The sequence below is a fragment of the Siphateles boraxobius genome, unplaced genomic scaffold (genome assembly GCF_051911475.1).
Source record: "Siphateles boraxobius isolate OS27281-9 unplaced genomic scaffold, OSU_SipBor_1 141, whole genome shotgun sequence".
In the NCBI taxonomy this organism is placed as follows: Eukaryota; Metazoa; Chordata; class Actinopteri; order Cypriniformes; family Leuciscidae; genus Siphateles; species Siphateles boraxobius.
The window spans coordinates 146,362-167,390 of NW_027508746.1; the positions used below are offsets into that span (position 1 = coordinate 146,362).

At 44.5% G+C, this 21,029-nt stretch overlaps 1 protein-coding gene across 3 annotated transcripts in view; it reads right to left on the minus strand.

Annotated features, from left to right (window-relative positions):
• The window catches only part of cacna1db (calcium channel, voltage-dependent, L type, alpha 1D subunit, b), a 139,874-nt gene that overhangs the window by 111,865 nt on the left and 6,980 nt on the right, over window positions 1-21,029 (minus strand). For all 3 annotated transcript variants that reach the window (XM_077230290.1, XM_077230292.1, XM_077230291.1), the window contains exon 3: window positions 13,978-14,083. In XM_077230290.1, coding sequence (XP_077086405.1) covers window positions 13,978-14,083 — 106 coding nt within the window. The remainder of the gene's footprint in view (window positions 1-13,977; window positions 14,084-21,029) is intronic.

Genomic DNA, 21,029 nt, shown 5'->3' on the forward strand with positions numbered 1-21,029 from the left:
TCAGCTAAACCTGGAATAAGGACTGTAAAAAGATGGACTAATGAAGCAGAGCAGAATCTACAGGCCTGCTTTGATTGCACTGATTGGACTGTTTTTGAAGCTGCTACCAATGATCTGGATGAGCTCACAGATACTGTAACATCATATATAAGTTTCTGTGAGGATACATGCATTCCTACCAGGACATTCTTATCATTCACTAATGATAAACCATGGTTTACTGGGAAACTCAAACACCTTCGTCATGCCAAAGAGGATGCTTACAGAAGTGGGGATAAAATCTTGTATAACCAGGCCAGAAACAGATTGACAAAGGAGATCAGAGTTGCTAAAAGGAACTACTCTGATAAACTGAAAAACCAGTTTTCATCCAACGACCCAACATCAGTCTGGAATGGCCTGAGGAACATTACCAACTACAAGTCACCATCCCTTCGATCTGTGGACAATCAACACCTGGCTGACGATTTAAATTCATTTTACTGCCGGTTTGAAAAGCCCTCATTCACACCACACACCCGGTCTGATCTGCACTTCACACATTCAGCATCACCTCCTGTTCTCCAATTATCACTCCCCCCTCCTGCCATCCAACCTGAGCTTAAGGTCTGTGTGGAGGACGTGAGCCGAGTCTTCAAAAAACAGAAGACTAGGAAAGCCTCAGGCCCAGACGGCATCTCATCTGCTTGTTTAAAAGCCTGCGCTGACAACTGGCCCCGGTCTTCACGCAGATCTTCAACAGATCATTGGAGCAGTGTGAAGTTCCCTGCTGCTTCAAACGCTCCACTATCATTCCTGTCCCCAAAAAACCCAAAATCACTGGACTTAATGACTACAGACCTGTCGCTCTCACGTCTGTGGTCATGAAGTCGTTTGAAAGACTGGTGCTGGCCCACCTGAAGGACATCACTGGACCCCTGCTGGATCCCTTTCAGTTTGCTTACAGAGCAAACAGGTCTGTGGATGATGCAGTCAACATGGGACTGCATTATATCCTGCAACATCTCGACAGACCAGGGACTTATGCAAGGATCCTCTTTGTGGACTTCAGTTCGGCCTTCAATACCATCATGCCTGGTCTTCTCACAGCCAAACTGACCCAGCTCTCCATACCATCCTCGATCTGTCAGTGGATCACCAGCTTCCTGACGGACCGGCAGCAGCGAGTGAGACTGGGGAAACACACATCCAAGACACTCACAATCAGCACTGGTGCTCCCCAAGGGTGCGTTCTCTCCCCACTGCTCTTCTCCCTGTACACTAATGACTGCACTTCTAAAGACCCCACTGTCAAGCTCCTGAAATTTGCAGACGACACCACTGTCATCGGTCTCATCCGAAACGGTGACGAGTCTGCTTACAGACTGGAGGTTGAACAGCTGGCTGTCTGGTGCAGTTATAACAACCTTGAGCTGAACACGCTCAAAACAGTGGAGATGATCGTGGACTTCAGGAGGAACAGCTCAGCACTCCCCCCACTCACCATCATGAACAGCACTGTGGAAGCAGTGGAGTCATTCAGGTTCCTGGGCACTATCATCTCTCAGGACCTGAAGTGGGACAATCACATTGACTCCACTGTGAAAAAGCCCAGCAGAGACTGTACTTCCTTCGCCAGCTGAGGAAGTTTAACCTGCCACAGGATCTGCTGATTCAGTTCTACTCAGCCGTCATTGAGTCTGTCTTATGCACATCCATCACTGTCTGGTTTGGTTCATCTACCAAATCAGACATCAGGAGACTACAACGGACAGTCCGGACTGCGGAGAGGATTATTGGTGCCCCCCTGCCAAACCTCCAGGACCTGTACTCTTCCAGAGTGAGGAAGAGAGCAGGTAAAATCATCACAGACTCCACTCACCCTGGACACCACCTGTTTGAACTGTTACCGTCAAGACGGAGACTCAGATCACTGGCCACAAGAACATCTCGGCACAGGAACAGTTTCTTCCCACAGGCCATTTCCCTCCTGAACAGTTAACACTCCTCCCAAGGCATATGCCTGTAAGTGCAATACTCCCACTGTTTAGTGCAATATCCTACAACTCAGGTGATACTTATATGTAGATTTATTTATTTATAATATTCAAAACACTGTAAATAGGTTCATAATCTGTAAATCTGAAAATGTCTATTCTGACTAAACCCAACTGTGATAGTTTTATTCTCATATATTTATATTTTTATTTTTTATTCTTATAATTTGTAGTATTATGTTTCATGTTGTATTTGTATATGTCCACTGGAAGCCTCAGTACCAAAACAAATTCCTTGTGTGTGCAAGCACACTTGGCAATAAAGCTCTTTCTGATTCTGATTCTGATTCTGATTATCAGGGCTGTCTCTCTGCCTGCCATATACAAAGGCCAGAGTAAAACATTTTAATATTCCGTTTTTTTGCCCCTTTTTGTACTTTGTAGATCAGCTATGTCACCCAAGAAGAAGAAAGGGGACATACAAAGCATTTTCATAAAGCAGAGTGTAAGTAGGCAAAAATAACTAGCCACACAAATAACTACCAGTAGTAGTGACTGACCAGGCTTTCAGATGCAGATTCTACTGTGGAAAATAGTATTAACTGGTGATCCTGGTTACCCAGGATATTGTTACAGTTAAACTTAGCTTCTGCAATCTTTCAAGGTTAGGAGCATTAATTAGGGGTGTGCAGCACGGATAGACTCATAGAAGTCGTGCTATCATGATAGAATGCTACGTTAGCAAGTCACTGAATGTTAATTAGCTTACCTTAACTTAGAATCTTGCAGTCATAAACAGTGGATCATCTGAGACATTTTTCGTTTCTACATTCTGTTTATGTAATTTATTTGTGAGTGTAGCCTACTTGCTAGACACATGTGCTGGAAAAACATGTTGGCAATGTTAAAAAGGCGAAAGTTAACACTGTTGGTTATTCAAATATAATGAATCATTATTTGATTGATAATATCCAAATAACAATATCTGGTAGGAGGGTTAAACTCGCTAGCCATAGGATAGACTACAAAATTAATTAACCATTTTGTATGCAGGAAAGACCGCATCAAACCACAACAGATTTACATTTATTCATTTAGCAGACACTTTTTATCCAAAGCGACTTACAATTGAGAACAATAGAAGCAGTAAACCTAGGATAACAATATGCAAGTTTTATGACCCTTCCCAGTTTAATCTAATGCACTTTTTTTTTTAAGAATAGAATGGGGGGGGAGGGGGGGTGTCCCCACCAAAGCTGAGACCAAACCTACGCCCATGGATTCAATCCTAAATGCGGAAGCTTAAAAAAATTGCAGAACATCCCAATCTGGCAACCAGCGCTTCCCACAGCCAATTTAAACCTTTGAAATGACACGTGTTGTGCAACATTACGTTACTGTAAGCTATTTTTCTATTTCTAGTGGATGTTTTGCACAATAAGTCGTCGTATTGAGTATTGCACAGTATTCAGAGAAGCAGGCTCACCAAACGTGTTAGGCAGCAATTACAATCTGTGAACTGCTCATGTTTGAGTCCACACAATAAAGGCAAAAAAAGTCAGGCCCTGGTTTCATGTGAATCCTTGGTTATTGATGCAAATGTTGTCTTTGGCCGGTGACCGGATGACAATGGCTAAGCCACAGCACTAAGAATAGCTTCAATGACGAGATTAATCCCATTTGAACAATAAAATCTCATTGCTGAACACTGCATGTCTATGTGCAAAACAAATCAGTCATAGATTTTCACATGCATATACTGCAATAAGGCACTTTTCCAAACCTGAATGTTGACAATGCATTAATTAATTTTACGTCACCCTTTGTCTTAAAGCACTTAACCTTATCAAATACTTCAGGCACATTCACTTGCTGTGGACTTCAGTTACATAAGGACTGAGCCCGAGGACACAGTGGCCACAGTGACGCAGTGTCCGGTTTAGTGGACGGCAGATTTACACTAATGAGTCTAGTGGTTGTCTATGTGAAGTAAAAGCAGGTGATGATGCTGTAGTTTATAATATGATCATTTGCTGAGTGAGCTTTATCTCAAAACACACCTGGACCAAAGAAAACTGATCCTGGTTTGGGGATTTCTGAAGATCAGTTAGACTTCTTACTTGGCAAAGTTTGACTGTCATTGGCAAATGCAATTATAGTTTTAAATAGTTAGTTATGGGTCAACAAATTCTTATTTGTTTTATAGTGTGTCATAAATATGGAAGCTTGTATTTGCTATGAAAAGAATAAAAAGGTTCTGTCGCTTTTTATCTCACAATTCTGACTTTATAACTCACAACTGCGGGTTTATATCTCACAAATGCGAGTTATAAAGTCAGAATTGTGAGATAAAAGGTTGCAATAGCCTTTATTATTAAAGTAACGGGTAAGTAACAGGCCAACAGCACTAGGACTTTTCACTGTCTGTATCAATTAGCTTATACATGTTTGTCTGTGCGTCAGTGGTGGGACTCTTTCTACAGAGTCATTGAATCATTCATTCAGCCAATTTGTTAAAGTCCCCCTGTGGTGAAAATCCAGCTTTTAATGTTGTTTATGTGTCTATGTGGTGTTTTTAATATGCTTTAAGACAAACCATGTGTAAATTCATAAGTCGACAGCATTGCTGAGTATTTTCTCCTTAAAACTGCAGTGAACCAAAGACAGTCTCAAAAACACGGTTTGAAATCGCTGGTGTTTCTGACGTCACAAACTACCTTGTAACCAATCAGATCAACGTGTGATCGTCAACGAGTGGATCTCTGAGTGAGTGAGTGAGTGAGTGAGTGAGTGAGTGGAGACGTGGCTCATTTGCATATTCATAGAACCACGCATACTAAATGAGGCTATGGTGTTGAGTTACATTCAAAATATTCTAAGGCATGAAGACATTTTTTTAAGGGAAAAAAATTAAATATGTAATTTTGGTGATCAAAGGTGATTTTTAAGTGATCAAATTATTGACTACAGGGGGACTTTTAAATTTTTTATGTGATGGCCATAAAAAAAAATAGGGTTGTCCATAATTTGAGAATGTGGGTGTCTTGGATGGAATGTTGTCCCAGTCCGCCTCTGCTCACAGCATGGCTGATATTAGGAACAACAGTACTCTTAATTACTTGAAATTGTTCATTTCTACCAGCCTTCTTTGGAAACATGCTGTATATAGATATTAAGGTGTCAGAAACAGGTCAGTTCCCTTTCAAGGGAACTCGAGCTGCGTTTGAGACGCGATGGGAACGCTCTGCGTGATTACGTCGTGAAGCACGTGTAAAATCAGTCCAATGGAAGCCCACTACGACATAGGTGACGTCATAGACCAGGAAACTATAAAGCAGCCCTGAAATCAGACCGCGGCAGCTTCTGTACCTTCAGCAAGCGCTCTCTGTATATCTGTCCTTGTCTATTTATTGTTGTCTGTCAAGCCCTTATATCTATCATTATTATGGCGAGCAAGCAAGATTATAGACGGTGTGTTGTTCCCTGCCCTCGTTATATTACGGGTGGGGACACACATAAGCTTTGTGTTGCTTGTTTGGGAGTGGAGAATGCCCAGTCAGTCCTCGAGGGGGCTGATTGTAAGCATTGTATGAGTCTATCTATGAAGACGCTCCGCTCTCGCCGATCGTTCTTTGAGGAGGACGGTTCGGTTTGCGCTCCCCGCGCGGGTCCCGCTGTTGCCTAGACACGGCGGCGACTCGCATTTTGGGGTTCCCAAACGGATCTGACAGCGTGGGTTGGGACGGGCCCCGCCCTATCTCAGCTTTCACCTGCAGATCCAGTGTGCTGCGATTTCCAGTTCCGAGGAATTGGTATCGTTAGTGTTTTGTTAAGAAAACGTGGACAAAACAAATAAAAATATTAAGAAAAAGGCAGATGTTTGATTTTTAAATAAATATGAAGCTCATAACTCTGTTGAATAAAGAGGAGCTTTTAAAAGGAGGTTTTTCTAATGCTGTTGCTAGTTAAATATTTACTGGAAAGCTGAACATTATGAGAGTGAAAATAAAAAGAGTTTATTAGATTAAATATATCTAAAAAAACAGGAAAACTCTGTATCTCAGCCTCCTCGTCGGGGACTACTGGTTTTTCCCTATCTCCACACTGAGGTGTCGAGATCGTGGAATAAACCGGTTTCTATTTTGTGTTTATTACCCAAACGTCTAACTAGAGTAATGTTATGGGTATTAAGTATCATGGTATGACAGTGCCTTGGATTATAGAGTCGCTTGCGAGCTTTCTCTCTCCCGAGTCTGCGTCATCATTTTTAACCCCGACGTTACCCACCAGCCATCTTTAATAATAAATACATTTTATTAGGCAGTACTGGTGGGTAAAGTATTTAAGGACATAGATGAATGTGAGGATGTCAGCATTGACTCTATTCGAGAATATATATATATATATGTTTATATGTATACGCTTTTCTGATATAAAAAGTAAAGAAAAAGAAAGATTAAAATGTCTGTTCCTCTGGACGCTCCGCTTTCAAGAAAACTAAACCTTTCAGCGGCGTTCCAGAGGTTTCTTCCTCACCAATCTATGTTCCTGAAACTGGCATAGAGTGCAAAGAAGAAGACCTGATGTCGAGGCTATCAGGCTTCTAAGGGTGGTCCCCTCCGGGGTAGGGACGGTTTTGAGAAATCGTTTCTCCTCGGCGCCCTCTGGGGTGCGACTCTCTGAGGAGGGTCGCAGCACTGCCAGTTCGGTAGTTCCCTGCCGGTTCGCCGTTCAGGGCACCAAGGTGTCAGCGTCCCCATACGATCCTCCGAGGAGGGTCGTAGAGCAGTCAGTTCGGTCTCCCTGCCGGTTCGCCGTTTCAGGGTGCCGAGGTGCCTGCTTTTTCCTTCGATCCTCCAAGGAGGGTCGTAGGAACTAAGCTAGTTAGAGGTAGGCAAGATCTGAGGACTGTCGTCATCTCTAATAAAGCTTAGACAAGAAGTCCTGTCAAATGTAAAAAAAAAAAAAAAGAGGGACGGTTTTGAGAAATCGTTTCTCCTCAGCGCCCTCTGGGGTACGACTCTCTGAGGAGGGTCGCAGCACTGCCAGTTCGGTTGTTCCCTGCCGGTTCGCCGCTTCGGGGCGCCGAGGTGTCAGCGTCCCCGTGCAATCCTCTGAGGAGGGTTGTAGAATGGTCAGTTCGATTGTTCCCTGCCGGTTCGCCGCTTCAGGGCACCAAAATGATTGTTCAATCAAATCCAGAGGCCAGTCTCGAGAGACTGGTTCCCTAATCGGAATTTCTGGCAGTGTGGAAACTTCTGCCAAATATTTCTCTATGGGTCCTGCACATAATAGAAAAGGGTTACAGCGGTTCTCATCCGCCCAGATTGCAGAGGGTCCTCCCTACGGTAGTGGACTCACAGCAGGCTCTGGTTATGGAGCAGGAAGTACTGACACTTCTTCAAAAAGGAGCTATAGAAAGGGTTTCTCCTCCCAGCAGAGAGTCAGGGTTTTACAGCCGTTACTTCATTGTTCCAAAGAAGGATGGAGGGTTGCGTCCTATCTAGATCTGCGCCATTTAAACAGCAGAGTTCAGAAACTCAAGTTCAGAATGCTTACACTCAAACAGATTGTATCACAGATTCAGTCCGAGGACTGGTTTGTCACAATAGACTTGAAGGACGCGTACTTCCAAGTATCTATCCATCCTCATCACAGGAAGTTCCTGAGATTGGCTTTAAAAACGGGGGCGAAGCATACCAGTATCGGGTTCTTCCATTTGGCCTAGGTTTATCACCCAGCACCTTTACAAAATGCGTGGATGCAGCTCTGGCTCCTTTGAGACTCCAAGGCATTTGCGTATTATATTATATCGACGATTGGTTGATCCTAGCTCAATTTGAACATATGGCAGTTCGGCATCGAGATGTCGTTCTGTCTCATTTAAAGATATTGGGGTTGCCACTCAACGCCAAGAAGAGTGTGATCCTCCCGGCTCAGAGGACCACTTTTCTAGGTGTAATATGGGTTTATCTAGGCCAGTCACTCACTGTGAAACAGTTTCAGACTGTGGGTCTCATGGCAGCTGCGTCCAACGTAATTACTTTTGGCCTTCTGTACATGAGACCCCTGCAGTGGTGCCTCAGGACCAAGGGGTTTTCTCCGAGGGGAAATCCGTTTTCGCATGATCAAGGTCACGCGGCTATGCCTACGCAACTCGGTCATGTGGAAGAACCTTGGTTCCTCGCCCAGGCCCAGTGTTGGGGGTTTCTTGTCGACGCATAATGCTATCGACGGATGCTTCCCTCACAAGTCGGGAGTGATCATGAGTGGTCGCTCGGCGGAGGGTCCGGACAACACACTGACGATCTCGTATATCAGAGCAGATATCCTGTTGATGCAGGGGCTGAGGCCCGGGGAATGGAGACTTCACCCCGAGGTGGTGGAGCTCCTATGGGAGATCTTTGGACGATACAACCCATTGTCCGCTTGGTTTTCCCTCACATATCCAGCTCCTCTCGGACTGGATGCTATGGTGCAGGTGTGGCCGAGACTGCACCTGTACACATTCCCCCCGATATCAATGCTCCCGGGAGTTCTGCTGGGGTGCGACTCTCTGAGGAGGGTCGCAGCGCTGCCAGTTCGGTTGTTCCCTGCCGGTTCGCCGCTTCAGGGCGCCGAGGTGTCAGCGTCCCCGTGCAATCCTCTGAGGAGGGTTGTAGAACGGTCAGTTCGGTTGTTCCCTGCCGGTTCGCCGCTTCAGGGCACCGAAATGATTGTTCAATCATATCCAGAGGCCAGTCTCGAGAGACTGGTTCGCTTATCGGAACTTCTGCCAAATATTTCTCTATGGGTCCTGCACATAATAGAAAAGGGTTAAACGGAGTTGTGGAAACGGTGGGCTTGGCCTCTGAGGAGGCCCAGCTCATAGAATCCGGTCTCTTGACTGAGGTCGTTGAGACCGTCCTTCAATCCAGAGCTCCTTCCACGAGAAAACTATGCACATTGAAATGGAAACTGTTCTCTACATGGCGTGGAGAACGTTTTTAAAATCTTGTTAACTGCCCGGTTGGTACAGTTCTCGATTTCCTACAAGACTGTTTCTCTGCTGGATTATCTCCCTCCACCTTAAGGGTGTACGTATCGGCTACATCTGCTTATCACCCCTCTCGGGGCTTCTTCTCTTGGGAGAGATCCTCTTATTATTTGTTTTCTCCATGGTACATTGAGGCTCAGGCCTCCACTGCAATCTAGAGCACCGGCTTGGGATTTGGCCATTGTACTTGAGGGTCTGGCCTTGGCTCCCTTCGAGCCCATCGAGGAGGTTTCAGAAAAATTCCTCACTCTAAAGACTATATTTCTCCTTGCTATTTCGTCTATCAAGAGAATGGGTGATTTACATGCTCTGTCGGTTGCTCCTTCATGTCTGGAATTTGCACCTGGTATGGTGAAAGCATTCCTCTACCCTAGACCGGGTTATATTCCTAAGGTCCCACTAAATGTTGGGGGCCCAATAGTGCGGCAGGCCTTTTATCCTCCACCCTTTAATACCCAAGATCAGGAACAGCTTAACCTGTTATGTCCAGTCTGGGCTTTAGATGCCTACGTTCACAGAGCTGCTCTGTGGCGTAAATCTGAGCAATTATTTCTTTGTTTTGGGTCACTCAAGAGAGGATGCCCTGCATCTAAACAGGTGATGAGTAAATGGATAGTCGAGGCTATTTCATTGGCTTGTGAAGCGGCCGGACAGCCTTCACCTATAGCTGTGCGGGCCCATTCTACTCGGAGTATGGCGGCCTCTATGGCCTTAATTTCGGGAGTTTCCCTTCTTGACGTGTGTAATGCGGCAGGATGGTCCTCTCCGCATACATTTGTCAGGTTTTATGACCTTGACCTCTCCACTCCTGGGGCGAGGTTGCTTGCTTCTTAGTGTGCGCAGGACCTCACACAGAACGGGCATTTGTCACTATGGCGTAGTGGGTATGGGGTAGAGGTCTGCACTCCCGCGGGAGTCCCGCGGGACCCGCGGGTCCCGACGCAAAACAGTGCGGCGCGGGACAAATTTTTAAAGGTCATTGCGGGAGCGGGCGGGATGATGAGGTGCACTTGCGGGTGCGGGCGGGAGGGATGATACGCTGCACTCCCGCAAATTAAATATGAGTATAAAGTAAAATATATAAATGATTAAAGTAGCGTACATAATTTGTAGTTGGGAGGGAGATTCTGATTGGCAGCAATAAAAACGTTTTAAGCAGCCTAAACTTGTGAATGTTGTCGGGAAGGGCGGGGCCTAATCTCACGCACACTTGTTTAGAGACAATTCCTTTCCCGCTGCTCCGAGTTCGAATTCGAAAGCTAGTTCAAGTTCAAAATAGACAGCATGGACGAGGAACAGAGCGCCTCTAGTGCTTCAGATAAAGTACTGTTGTGAATATTATGCTGTTCGTAATATGGGACCAATAAATATGTTACCAAGTATTGGTAAGGAATTTTGTGTGCACGCATTTTTTTCCCCAAGACCTTTCGTCAGACAGAAAGTGCGGGCGGGAGCGGGACATTATATCACAGATGCGGGCGGGAGCGGTACTAAAAATGACAAATCTTTGCGGGAGCGGGCGGGAGCGGGACTGAACACTGCGGGAGCGGGCGGGAGCGGGTCTGAAAATTGTGTCCCGCGCAGACCTCTAGTATGGGGTTCCCATCGCGTCTCAAACGCAGCTCGAGTTCCCTTGAAAGGGAACGTCTCAGGTTACGTATGTAACCCTGGTTCCCTGATAGGGAACGAGACGCTGCGTTTGCATGCCATACTTCCTGCATGCCCTGATCGACTTGCTTCAGGTTTTTCAGAAGCTGTCGCGGTCTGATTTCAGGGCTGCTTTATAGTTTCCTGGTCTATAACGTCACCTATGTCGTAGTGGGCTTCCATTGGACTGATTTTACACATGCTTCACGACGTAATCACGCAGAGCGTTCCCATCGCGTCTCAAACGCAGCGTCTCGTTCCCTATCAGGGAACCAGGGTTACATAAGTAACCTGACACGTTCTCACCACAGTTCTGGAAAATGTGGAAACAACACAACAATGGTGTCTGTCCAGACAGTTTTATTTATTCAGTATCAAAACATCTCACAAATGGATGCTAAAGTTCACTACTCATGCAACAAAAATAACAAATATATTATATATGTGTATTGTATATACACAAAAAATACACATTTTATTTCTGTAATTACATTTTAATTTAATTAAGTCTGCTACTCTGCTAAAATATCATTTTTAATCGCTTTATATCTTTGATATCATAATTTTGCAAGTGGTTTGATCATGTAACACACTCACAGAGGACAGATGGCATTCGTGTATGAGATTATGGTATCAGAATACATCTCAAATGATCTTTACGTAAATAAAACTCAAGATTATCAGTCAGATAACAAGCCTGTCGCTCTGTCAGCATGACAGGAACCCATGCAAGCAGACACTGTGAAGTGACGCGTGTTTTAAGCACTTCTTTTATGGTGTCAAGAATAATTATGAAACAGCATCTTCTCACAGGACAAGGCTGCATGAATCCCATAGATGTAAAAATATTAACTTCAAACGTGGAAGCAGAAATCCATCAAAAAAATCACTAAATTATCCACTACACTCTAAAAAATGAAGGTTTTAAAAAGGTTTTTCTTCTTTCATTTTTTCACAGCAATGCCATAGAAGAACCATTTTTGTTTCCTTAAAGAACCTTTAATGGAAGAGTTCTTAAAGTCCCCCTGTAGTCAATCATTTCATCCCTTAAAACTCATCTTTGATCACCAAAATTACACATTTAAATGTTTTGGGGTTTTTTTCTTGAAAAATAATGTCTTCATGCCTTAAAATATCTTGAATGTAACTCGACACCCTTTGCCTCATTCAGTATGTGCGGTTCTATGAATATGCAAATGAGCCCCGTTTGAAATCGCTGGTGTTTCTGACGTCACAAACTACCTTGTAACCAATCAGATCAACGTGTGATCGTCAATGAGTGGATCTCTGAGTGAGTGAGTGAGTGGAGGCGGGGCTCATTTGCATATTCATAGAACCACGAATACTAAATGAGGTAAGGGTGTCGAGTTACATTCAAGATATTTTAAGGCATGAAGACATTTTCTTCAAGGAAAAAATGCTTAAATATGTCATTTTGGTGATCAAAGATGAGTTTTAAGGGAAACAATTATTGACTACAGGGTACTTTAACGTTGAAAAATTGCGAGTGTTCAATTTAAAAAAAACTAAAAAATGTATACATTAGCATTAGCTATTTGTCCAATTTAAATGTGAAATTCAAAGAAATTTAATTCATTACATATGCTGAATGATCTGAACAACTATTTCTCATTCTTGCACTGATTTTATACCTCCATCAGCTTGCAAACATGCACAGGAGAGCATTGGCAGCGGCCGCAACTTTACTATGGAATTGCTATTTTTCAGTAAAAATGATCAGATCAATTTCATCTAGTCGCATGTGAACTTGCCTGCACTCTTTAATGCTGCAGCTTTACACAATGAAATGAGTCGTAATGTTCTGCCATTCCACTGAATTCACCCAAATATTCATAATTCTACTAAAGAATAGTCACACAGGTTGGGAATGACATGAGGGTGAGTAACTAACAACTGCATTTTCATTTACCAATCAAACACTGAAATAAAAATGCATGTAATCGAACAGCTGGTCGACTGAAATAAGGGCCGTGAGAAAGAGAGAGACAGTGGATGGAGTGAGAGATGAGAGAGTGAGTGAGGATATAATCCTCCTATGATCCTCTTTCCCACCCCTCCACCCCCCGGGTTACAGATGGGCTCGCGTCACACGAAGGAATATAAATATACACAGCTTGTTGCGTTCAGGAACGCCAAGCACTCTTACTACCGTTCACCAGTGTTAGTCTAAAGGGCTTTCCCAGAGGCTTGTGTGCAACTGAGAATATAGGTTTGTAGGCTGGAAATGATCGATGCGCGTGCATGAGTGAGTGTAATGGAAATGCAGACAGAGAGAGAGAGAAAGGTTAAACACTGGTGTCACTGACTCGACTGAAGCTAATCTTACTGGACAAGCCCAACGCTCAAAGCCCTGGAGCTCAGAGAAGCAAAACTCACTCTGCATTTACAAGAAAAACACTATAGTGTCATGATAACCAGACTGCATGAATCCCAGGAAATTAGACACTTGAGTTTGTGTGCTTGCGAATAACAGGAATTGTGATACGGCGTAATGTTATTCAAAAGCCATTCTTCACTGAATAAATATGAGCGTTGCATGTTCAGATTGAAAATGCAGTGCTGTTGCACATTCAGAGCAGTTTACAACCAATGAATACCAGCCATTTATGCCAAAAGATTATATATTTATAATCTACTGTTGATGAATTATGACGTTGTTTATTTTATGGTGCTTATATTGTAATTTGTTGCATATGGTTGTATCTTTTTAAATGAGCAGCCGGCAATAGTAAAGCATAGACATTTCAAAATAAGAGTCACGGTATATTTTGGGCTTGTTTTATTGGTAATTCTGAATTATTACTGGATAAACTGTATCTGGCATTTAATTCAATGTTTAAAATATGCATAGTTCCAAGTATTTTGTTCACTTTGAAGTATTTTTAAGAAAAAGTCTTTGTTAAAGCATTATCCATTAAGCACACCGATCATGAGGTAAAGCATAACATTACAAATTTTGATTTGGACCAATCATTTTTCTAAAGAGAAAGATCCGAGAAGGAAATTACTTCAACAAAAGTATCTATTTGATCTCCTTTTAATCTCATTAATCTGTTTAGGGCATTTAAATGTGCAGGTTTATAATCTAGGTCGAGGAGATGCAATTGAGCTACAAAAGAGAACAACAGAGCAAATGAACCGCAGACAAACCATGAGCAATATGGACAAACACCTTTTGACAAATTTGCCTTTGTGCTCATTTAACTCCACTTTAATTCACTCATCTAATCTCAATTAGCAGAAACTAATTCCACCACACAGCCAATGAGAGGTCAGAAGAGATGTCACAATACTCACCAAATCATGATTAGTTGAGTTGGAATCGTCTTCAGGAAAGGGGATGTAAACAGCTAAGGCCACACAGTTGGCAAAAATCGACAGCAGTATAAAGATATCAAAAGGTCTGGAAGTAACAGGTTTAAGGAGAAATCTCATAACATCAATTCATTCCCCAACAGATCCCACCAAACCAAACTCGATTAAAAAGTAAAACTGTATCTGAACATCACAAATGTTCGAGACTTGTTCCCTGTCATGTCAGTCATATTATGTGGCTTTTTGGTCTTAAAGTAGAGATGCACCGATATGAAAATTTGTGCCGATACCGATAACCGATAATTCTTATATTTGAAAGCTGATAACCGATATATTGGCAGATAAATCTAAATCCACATTTTTATATAATTTTTGAGAGTCAAAAACAAAAGTCTCACCAGTAAAAGCCATGTCCCGAACACACAACATTATATGTAGCCGATATGACAGACTTGCGCTGCACATGTTGCACTGAACTGTATTTTCCTTTTTTGAATTGATTCCAATCATATTTCAAGCAATTCAAAACCATCATGTTGAACATTGAACAAGTGTCTAAGCTGAAAGAAATAATAAAAAAAATTTTGGCCTTAATATATTGGACAAATTTTCTTATCAGGCCGATAATGATAATATCAAAAATGAGCCGATATCGGCCGATGCCAATATATCGTGCATCCCTACCTTAAAGCTATTGCATGTTAATTATGTGTGACTAGCAATTGTTTCTAAACACTCGGACCAACTAACAACGGTCAGTCAAATTGATACTCCTGCCCCAAACTCTTCCCATTGTTTGAAGCAGAAGTTGACATATCGTCACATGGCGAATTACAAACATGTAATTGTGCAACTTAACAGGGCCATTAGCAAAGGGTACATGTGATGGTCACTTAAAGGAAGTCATTTTACCGATTATGATCACATGACCCAAGATGTCGAGTTCACGCAATTTTCTTTATAAAGATAGATGACGGGAGAGCTGGAGTTCATCCAGGGTATAATTACAGAAAATCCATTTGATTAGTTTTATCATGCATGAAAAATATTTTATTTTCTAATTAAATTATGTTATGTTTTGATAAATTACGTAAATCAAGCTTTGCTTACTTTATTCCATTTCTGTACCTGAAAACTACTGCTAAACCTGCATTGTCTATTTCATTTGTATAATTGTTCTATTTGTATTTATTTGTGATGTTACTTATAATTTGATTATTTTTTCTTATTTTATTACTGACTGTTTACATGTCTTTAATAATGTTTTAGGTTTTAATCATTAGTAAGGCTGGTAGTTTTAGCTGTGGTGTTGAAATTGGAATAGAAAATAGTGTATTTTCACTGGTATCTAAAATTTCATAACATTCATAACTCCCTATTTTTACAAAGTTACCGGCATTTGGCAGGTGTGCAAAAAGTTAGTTTTATTCCATGTATATAGACAGTATATATATATATATATATATATATATATATATACAGTATATATATATATATATATATATATATATATATATATATATATATACATATACACACAGTATATACCTGCAAATATTTCACAATTAAATATTTATAAAATATTAATACACAGTACACACACACATATTATGTAAACACAAACTTTTACTTTTATCATGATTAATCGTTGAAGAGCCGAAATATATATATATATATATATATATATATATATATATATATATATATATATATATATATATATATATATATATATATATATTAGGGCTGCTGTTCAAAAGTTTGGGGTCGGTAAGATTTTTAATGTTTTAAAAGAAGAAGAAGTTTAAAAGTGTCACGGTTGATGAATTCACTGACTGTTCCTTGCGCTGTGTTTATGTGTGTGTATGTGCACGTGTGTGGGCGTGGTCGCTGATTATCCTCCCGGAGAATCAGCGACAGGTGATACTCGTTTCCAGTGCCTATTTATGCTCACCTCATGCGTCTTGTGTTTGTCAGATCGTTGTTTGTGGATGTGTCTAGCCTGTTCCAGTTCCTTGGGTCCCAGTCTGTTTCTTCGTTGGATGTTCGCCTCGTTTCATCGTCATCGTGTCTCGTCTTCACGGAGGAGTCGCTACACACTGACCGTGCACCTCTGAGTTGCTCACGCAAGCCTGCGTTGCCAACGCTTCTGTTCCTGCACTGTTTCCATTGTTTCTGTGAGTTCGTGAGATCGACTACATCAGACTGAGACTTTGTTCCGGTTATCTTCCTTCACGTTTCTGAGGCTGGCTTATCTTATGGTTCAATAAAGACCAGTTTTACTTGCACTTGTCTCCTCTGTTCACTAACCGTAACAGAACGATCTGACCATCATGGAGGCAGCAAGTACATCCGAACTCGCGGATTATCTCTCTCACAACTCGGCGCGGATGGATCAGCAGGAGGAGAATCTCACCACCACAAGTCGCGCAGTTCAAGCGTTGGTAACGCAGGTGTCTGGGCTCACCCAGCAAATCCAACAACTAGCCATGCCCACTGCGCCAAACCCACCGCCGCCCCCACCCCCCGCTCCTCCCGCACCTAACCGTCCACACGAGCCCCGTTTACCGACGCCGGAGAACTATTCGGGTGAGCCTAACTACTGCAGAGCCTTTTTAATCAAATGCTCTATGTTTTTTGCCCTACAGCCCCAGACATTTTGTACGGAACAGTCGAAGGTGGCGTTCGTACTTACCCTGCTGTCCGGGCGTGCGGCTCTGTGGGGGACGGCGGTGTGGGAGAGTCAACGAACATGCTGTTCCTCGTTTGCGGCACTCTCGGAAGAGATGAGGAGGGTATTCGACCGAGCAGTCGCAGGGAGAGAAGCGTCTCGTCGGCTCGTGGACCTCACTCAGGGAGAAGGATCTGTCGCTGAGTATTCCATTGAGTTTCGTACCCTTGCCGCAGAGTGTCGCTGGAACGAGGAGGCGCAGTGGGATGTCTTCCTGCATGGGCTGGCTGACCGCATCCAACGCGAGATTTACTCCCTGGATCTACCCGCAAGTCTCAACGGATTGATTGACCTGGCTCTGCAAGTGGACGCTCGCCTGCATCGTTCTGGAGCAGCGCAACCGTTCCATTCCGATTCCCAGAGATTATGGATTCCACCAAACAAGTGGTCGTGATGCGGTCAGCCCCGTCAACGATCCGGAGCCCATGCAGGTGGGTCGAGCCCGGCTCTCCCGGGAGGAGAGGGAGAGAAGGAGATCCCGGGGATTATGCCTCTATTGCGGAGGTTCGGGGCACTTCCTCAATAACTGCCCAGTAAAAGAGCGAGCCCGGCAGTAGAGAAGAGGATTCTGTCGGGCGGGGTCTCCATCCAGAAACCCTCTTCCACCCTCCTTCCGGTGAGATTGCAGTGGGCAACTCAGACTCATCACTGCCAAGCACTAATCGACTCCGGAGCGGAAGGTAACTTTATGGACTACACCCTAGCACACAAACTTCAGATACCCACCATACCCCTCACCAACAAGATCTCTGTCAACGCACTCAATGGACAAGAATTACCCACAATATCTTACTCCACCGTTCAGTTAACACTCATCACTTCCGGCAATCATTCCGAAGATTTGTCTTTTCTGCTCCTTGACTCCCCTACCATCCCCATTGTCCTCGGTCATCCCTGGCTCGTGCAGCATAACCCCACGGTTAACTGGGGACATAATTCCATTTCTGCCTGGAGTACTGAGTGTTATGCGTCTTGTTTAATGTCTGCTGGTTCGTCTCTGTCCAGTTCTGTCTTGCAGGAGGAGCCGGTGAATTTGTCAAACGTGCCCGCTGAGTACCTCGACCTGAAGGAAGTGTTCAGTAAGTCCAGAGCTGCTTCTCTTCCTCCGCATCGTCCCTATGACTGTGCTATAGATCTTCTGCCAGGTACGTCTCCGCCTAAGGGCAAGTTATACTCTCTTTCTATTCCCAAGAGGGAGGCCATGGAGAAATACATTTCTGATTCTCTGACATCCAAGTTCATTCGACCTTCCTCTTCTCCAGCGGGGGCGGGGTTCTTTTTTGTGGGGAAGAAGGACGGTTCCCTGCGACCGTGTATTGATTACCGGGGGCTGAACAACATCACGGTAAAGAATACCTATCCTTTGCCGTTGATGTCTTCAGCCTTCGAGCGGTTGCAGGGAGCCTCGGTCTTCACTAAATTGGATCTACGTAATGCTTATCATTTGGTCCGCATCAGGAAGGGAGATGAATGGAAAACCGCTTTTAACACCCCCAGGGGGCATTTTGAATATTTGGTCATGCCTTTCGGGCTGTCCAACTCCCCAGCGGTTTTTCAGGCACTCGTCAATGATGTGCTGAGAGACATGGTAGACCAGTTCATATATGTCTACCTGGATGACATATTGATTTTTTCTTCTTCTCTCCAGGAACACGTTCAGCACGTCAGACGAGTGCTTCAGAGGTTGTTAGAGAATGGGCTTTTTGTCAAGGCGGAGAAATGCGCTTTTCATGCACAGTCTGTTCCTTTCCTAGGTCACATCGTCTCGTCTGAGGGAATGCGTATGGACCCCGACAAGATTAAGGCCGTGGTGGATTGGCCAAGTCCAGATACCCGTAAGGCCCTACTGAGGTTTCTGGGGTTTGCCAATTTTTACCGACGTTTCATTCGTAATTTCAGCCAACTAGCCGCGCCTCTGACAGCCTTGACCTCCCCCAGGACGACGTTCAGGTGGTCCGATGCTGCCGAGGCTGCATTCGCTAACCTAAAGAGCCGCTTTGTTTCCGCTCCCATTTTGATAGCCCCTGATCCATCACGTCAGTTCGTGGTGGAGGTCGATGCGTCAGAGGTGGGGGTAGGTGTGGTACTCTCCCAACGCTCTCCCTCAGACGACAAGGTGCACCCTTGCGCGTTTTTTTCTCATCGCTTGTCGCCTACCGAACGTAACTATGACATTGGTAACAGGGAGTTGTTGGCGGTCAAGCTTGCGTTAGAGGAATGGCGACATTGGTTGGAGGGGTCGGGGGTACCTTTCATAGTCTGGACTGACCACAAGAATCTGGAATACATTCAATCCGCTAAAAGACTCAACTCCAGGCAGGCTCGGTGGGCCCTTTTTTTCGGTCGTTTTGATTTTACTCTCTCGTACCGCCCGGGTTCCAAAAACATCAAACCCGATTCTTTATCTCGTATTTTTGATCCATCCGCACGCCCGTCTACTCCCGAGTGCATTTTACCCGAGACTCTATTCATCTCCACACTCACATGGGAGGTCGAATCGAAGGTCAAGACGGCCTTAGAAGGGGTAACGCCTCCGCCCGGAGGCCCACCGAATCGATTATTTGTGCGGAGGGGTTGCGGTCCGACGTTATCCGGTGGGGTCATTGTTCTAACGTAGCATGCCACCCAGGAGTAAACCGCACTAACTTTCTGGTCAAGCAACGATTTTGGTGGCCGTTGATGGCTCGCGACATTCGAGATTTTGTTTTGGCTTGTTCAGTCTGTGCCACTGGTAAGGCTTCCAATCGACCCCCAGATGGGTCACTCCAACCGCTGTCTGTCCCTTCGAGACCCTGGTCCCATATTTCGCTAGATTTTATCACCGCCCTCCCGCCCTCTCAAGGTAAAACGGTTGTTTTGACCGTAGTGGACCGGTTCTCGAAGGCGGCTCATTTCATTCCCTTGGCCAAATTACCATCTGCCAAGGAGACAGCGGTGACTGTCATTGATCACGTCTTTCGTCTACATGGCCTCCCGACGGACGTGGTCTCTGACAGGGGGCCCCAATTTGTGTCCAAATTCTGGCAGGAATTCTGTAAATTACTGGGGGCCACTGTCAGTCTGTCCTCGGGTTACCACCCCCAGAGCAATGGTCAGACCGAGAGAGACAACCAAGATTTGGAGAGAATGTTGCGATGTGTGGTATCCAAGAATCCTTCCTCCTGGGGTCAACAGCTTTCTATGGTGGAGTACGCACACAACTCGTTGCCAGTGTCATCTACGGGCCTATCACCGTTTGAGTGTAGTTTAGGGTACCAGCCACCTATTTTTCCCAGCCTGGAATCCGAGGTCGCGGTTCCCTCCGCTCACGCCTTCGTCCAGAGGTGTCACCGTACATGGACCAGAGCCCGTGAGACTCTGCTCCAGGTAAGGGCATGCACCAAGGTTAAGGCCGATCGCCACCGGTCAAGACCTCCCGTCTACGTCGTCGGTTCCAAAGTGTGGCTTTCTACCAAGAATATTCCTCTCCGTTCCGTGTCGAATAAATTAGCTCCTAAATTCATTGGCCCGTTTCCTGTCACCAAAGTCATTAGTCCGGTGACAGTCCGACTCAAACTGCATCCTGCGTACAGGAGAATTCATCCCGTGTTCCATGTATCCAAATTAAAGCCCGTATTTTATTCTCCCATTAATCCGCCGGTCCCGGTTCCCCCACCGCCACGACTCGTAGATGGGGAACCTACTTATTCGGTAAATCGTATTCTAGACTCAAGGCAGAGGGGACGCGGATTTCAGTATTTGGTGGACTGGGAAGGTTACGGTCCGGAGGAGAGAAGTTGGGTCCCTGCTAGGAACATCCTGGATCAGTCCCTTATTGATGATTACAATCAACAGGTAGGTTCTCCTGGGAGCTCCAGGAGGCGCTCCTAGGGGGAGGGGTACTGTCACGGTTGATGAATTCACTGACTGTTCCTTGCGCTGTGTTTATGTGTGTGTATGTGCACGTGTGTGGGCGTGGTCGCTGATTATCCTCCCGGAGAATCAGCGACAGGTGATACTCGTTTCCAGTGCCTATTTATACTCACCTCATGCGTCTTGTGTTTGTCAGATCGTTGTTTGTGGATGTGTCTAGCCTGTTCCAGTTCCTTGGGTCCCAGTCTGTTTCTTCGTTGGATGTTCGTCTCGTTTCATCGTCATCGTGTCTCGTCTTCACGGAGGAGTCGCTACACACTGACCGTGCACCTCTGAGTTGCTCACGCAAGCCTGCGTTGCCAACGCTTCTGTTCCTGCACTGTTTCCATTGTTTCTGTGAGTTCGTGAGATCGACTACATCAGACTGAGACTTTGTTCCGGTTATCTTCCT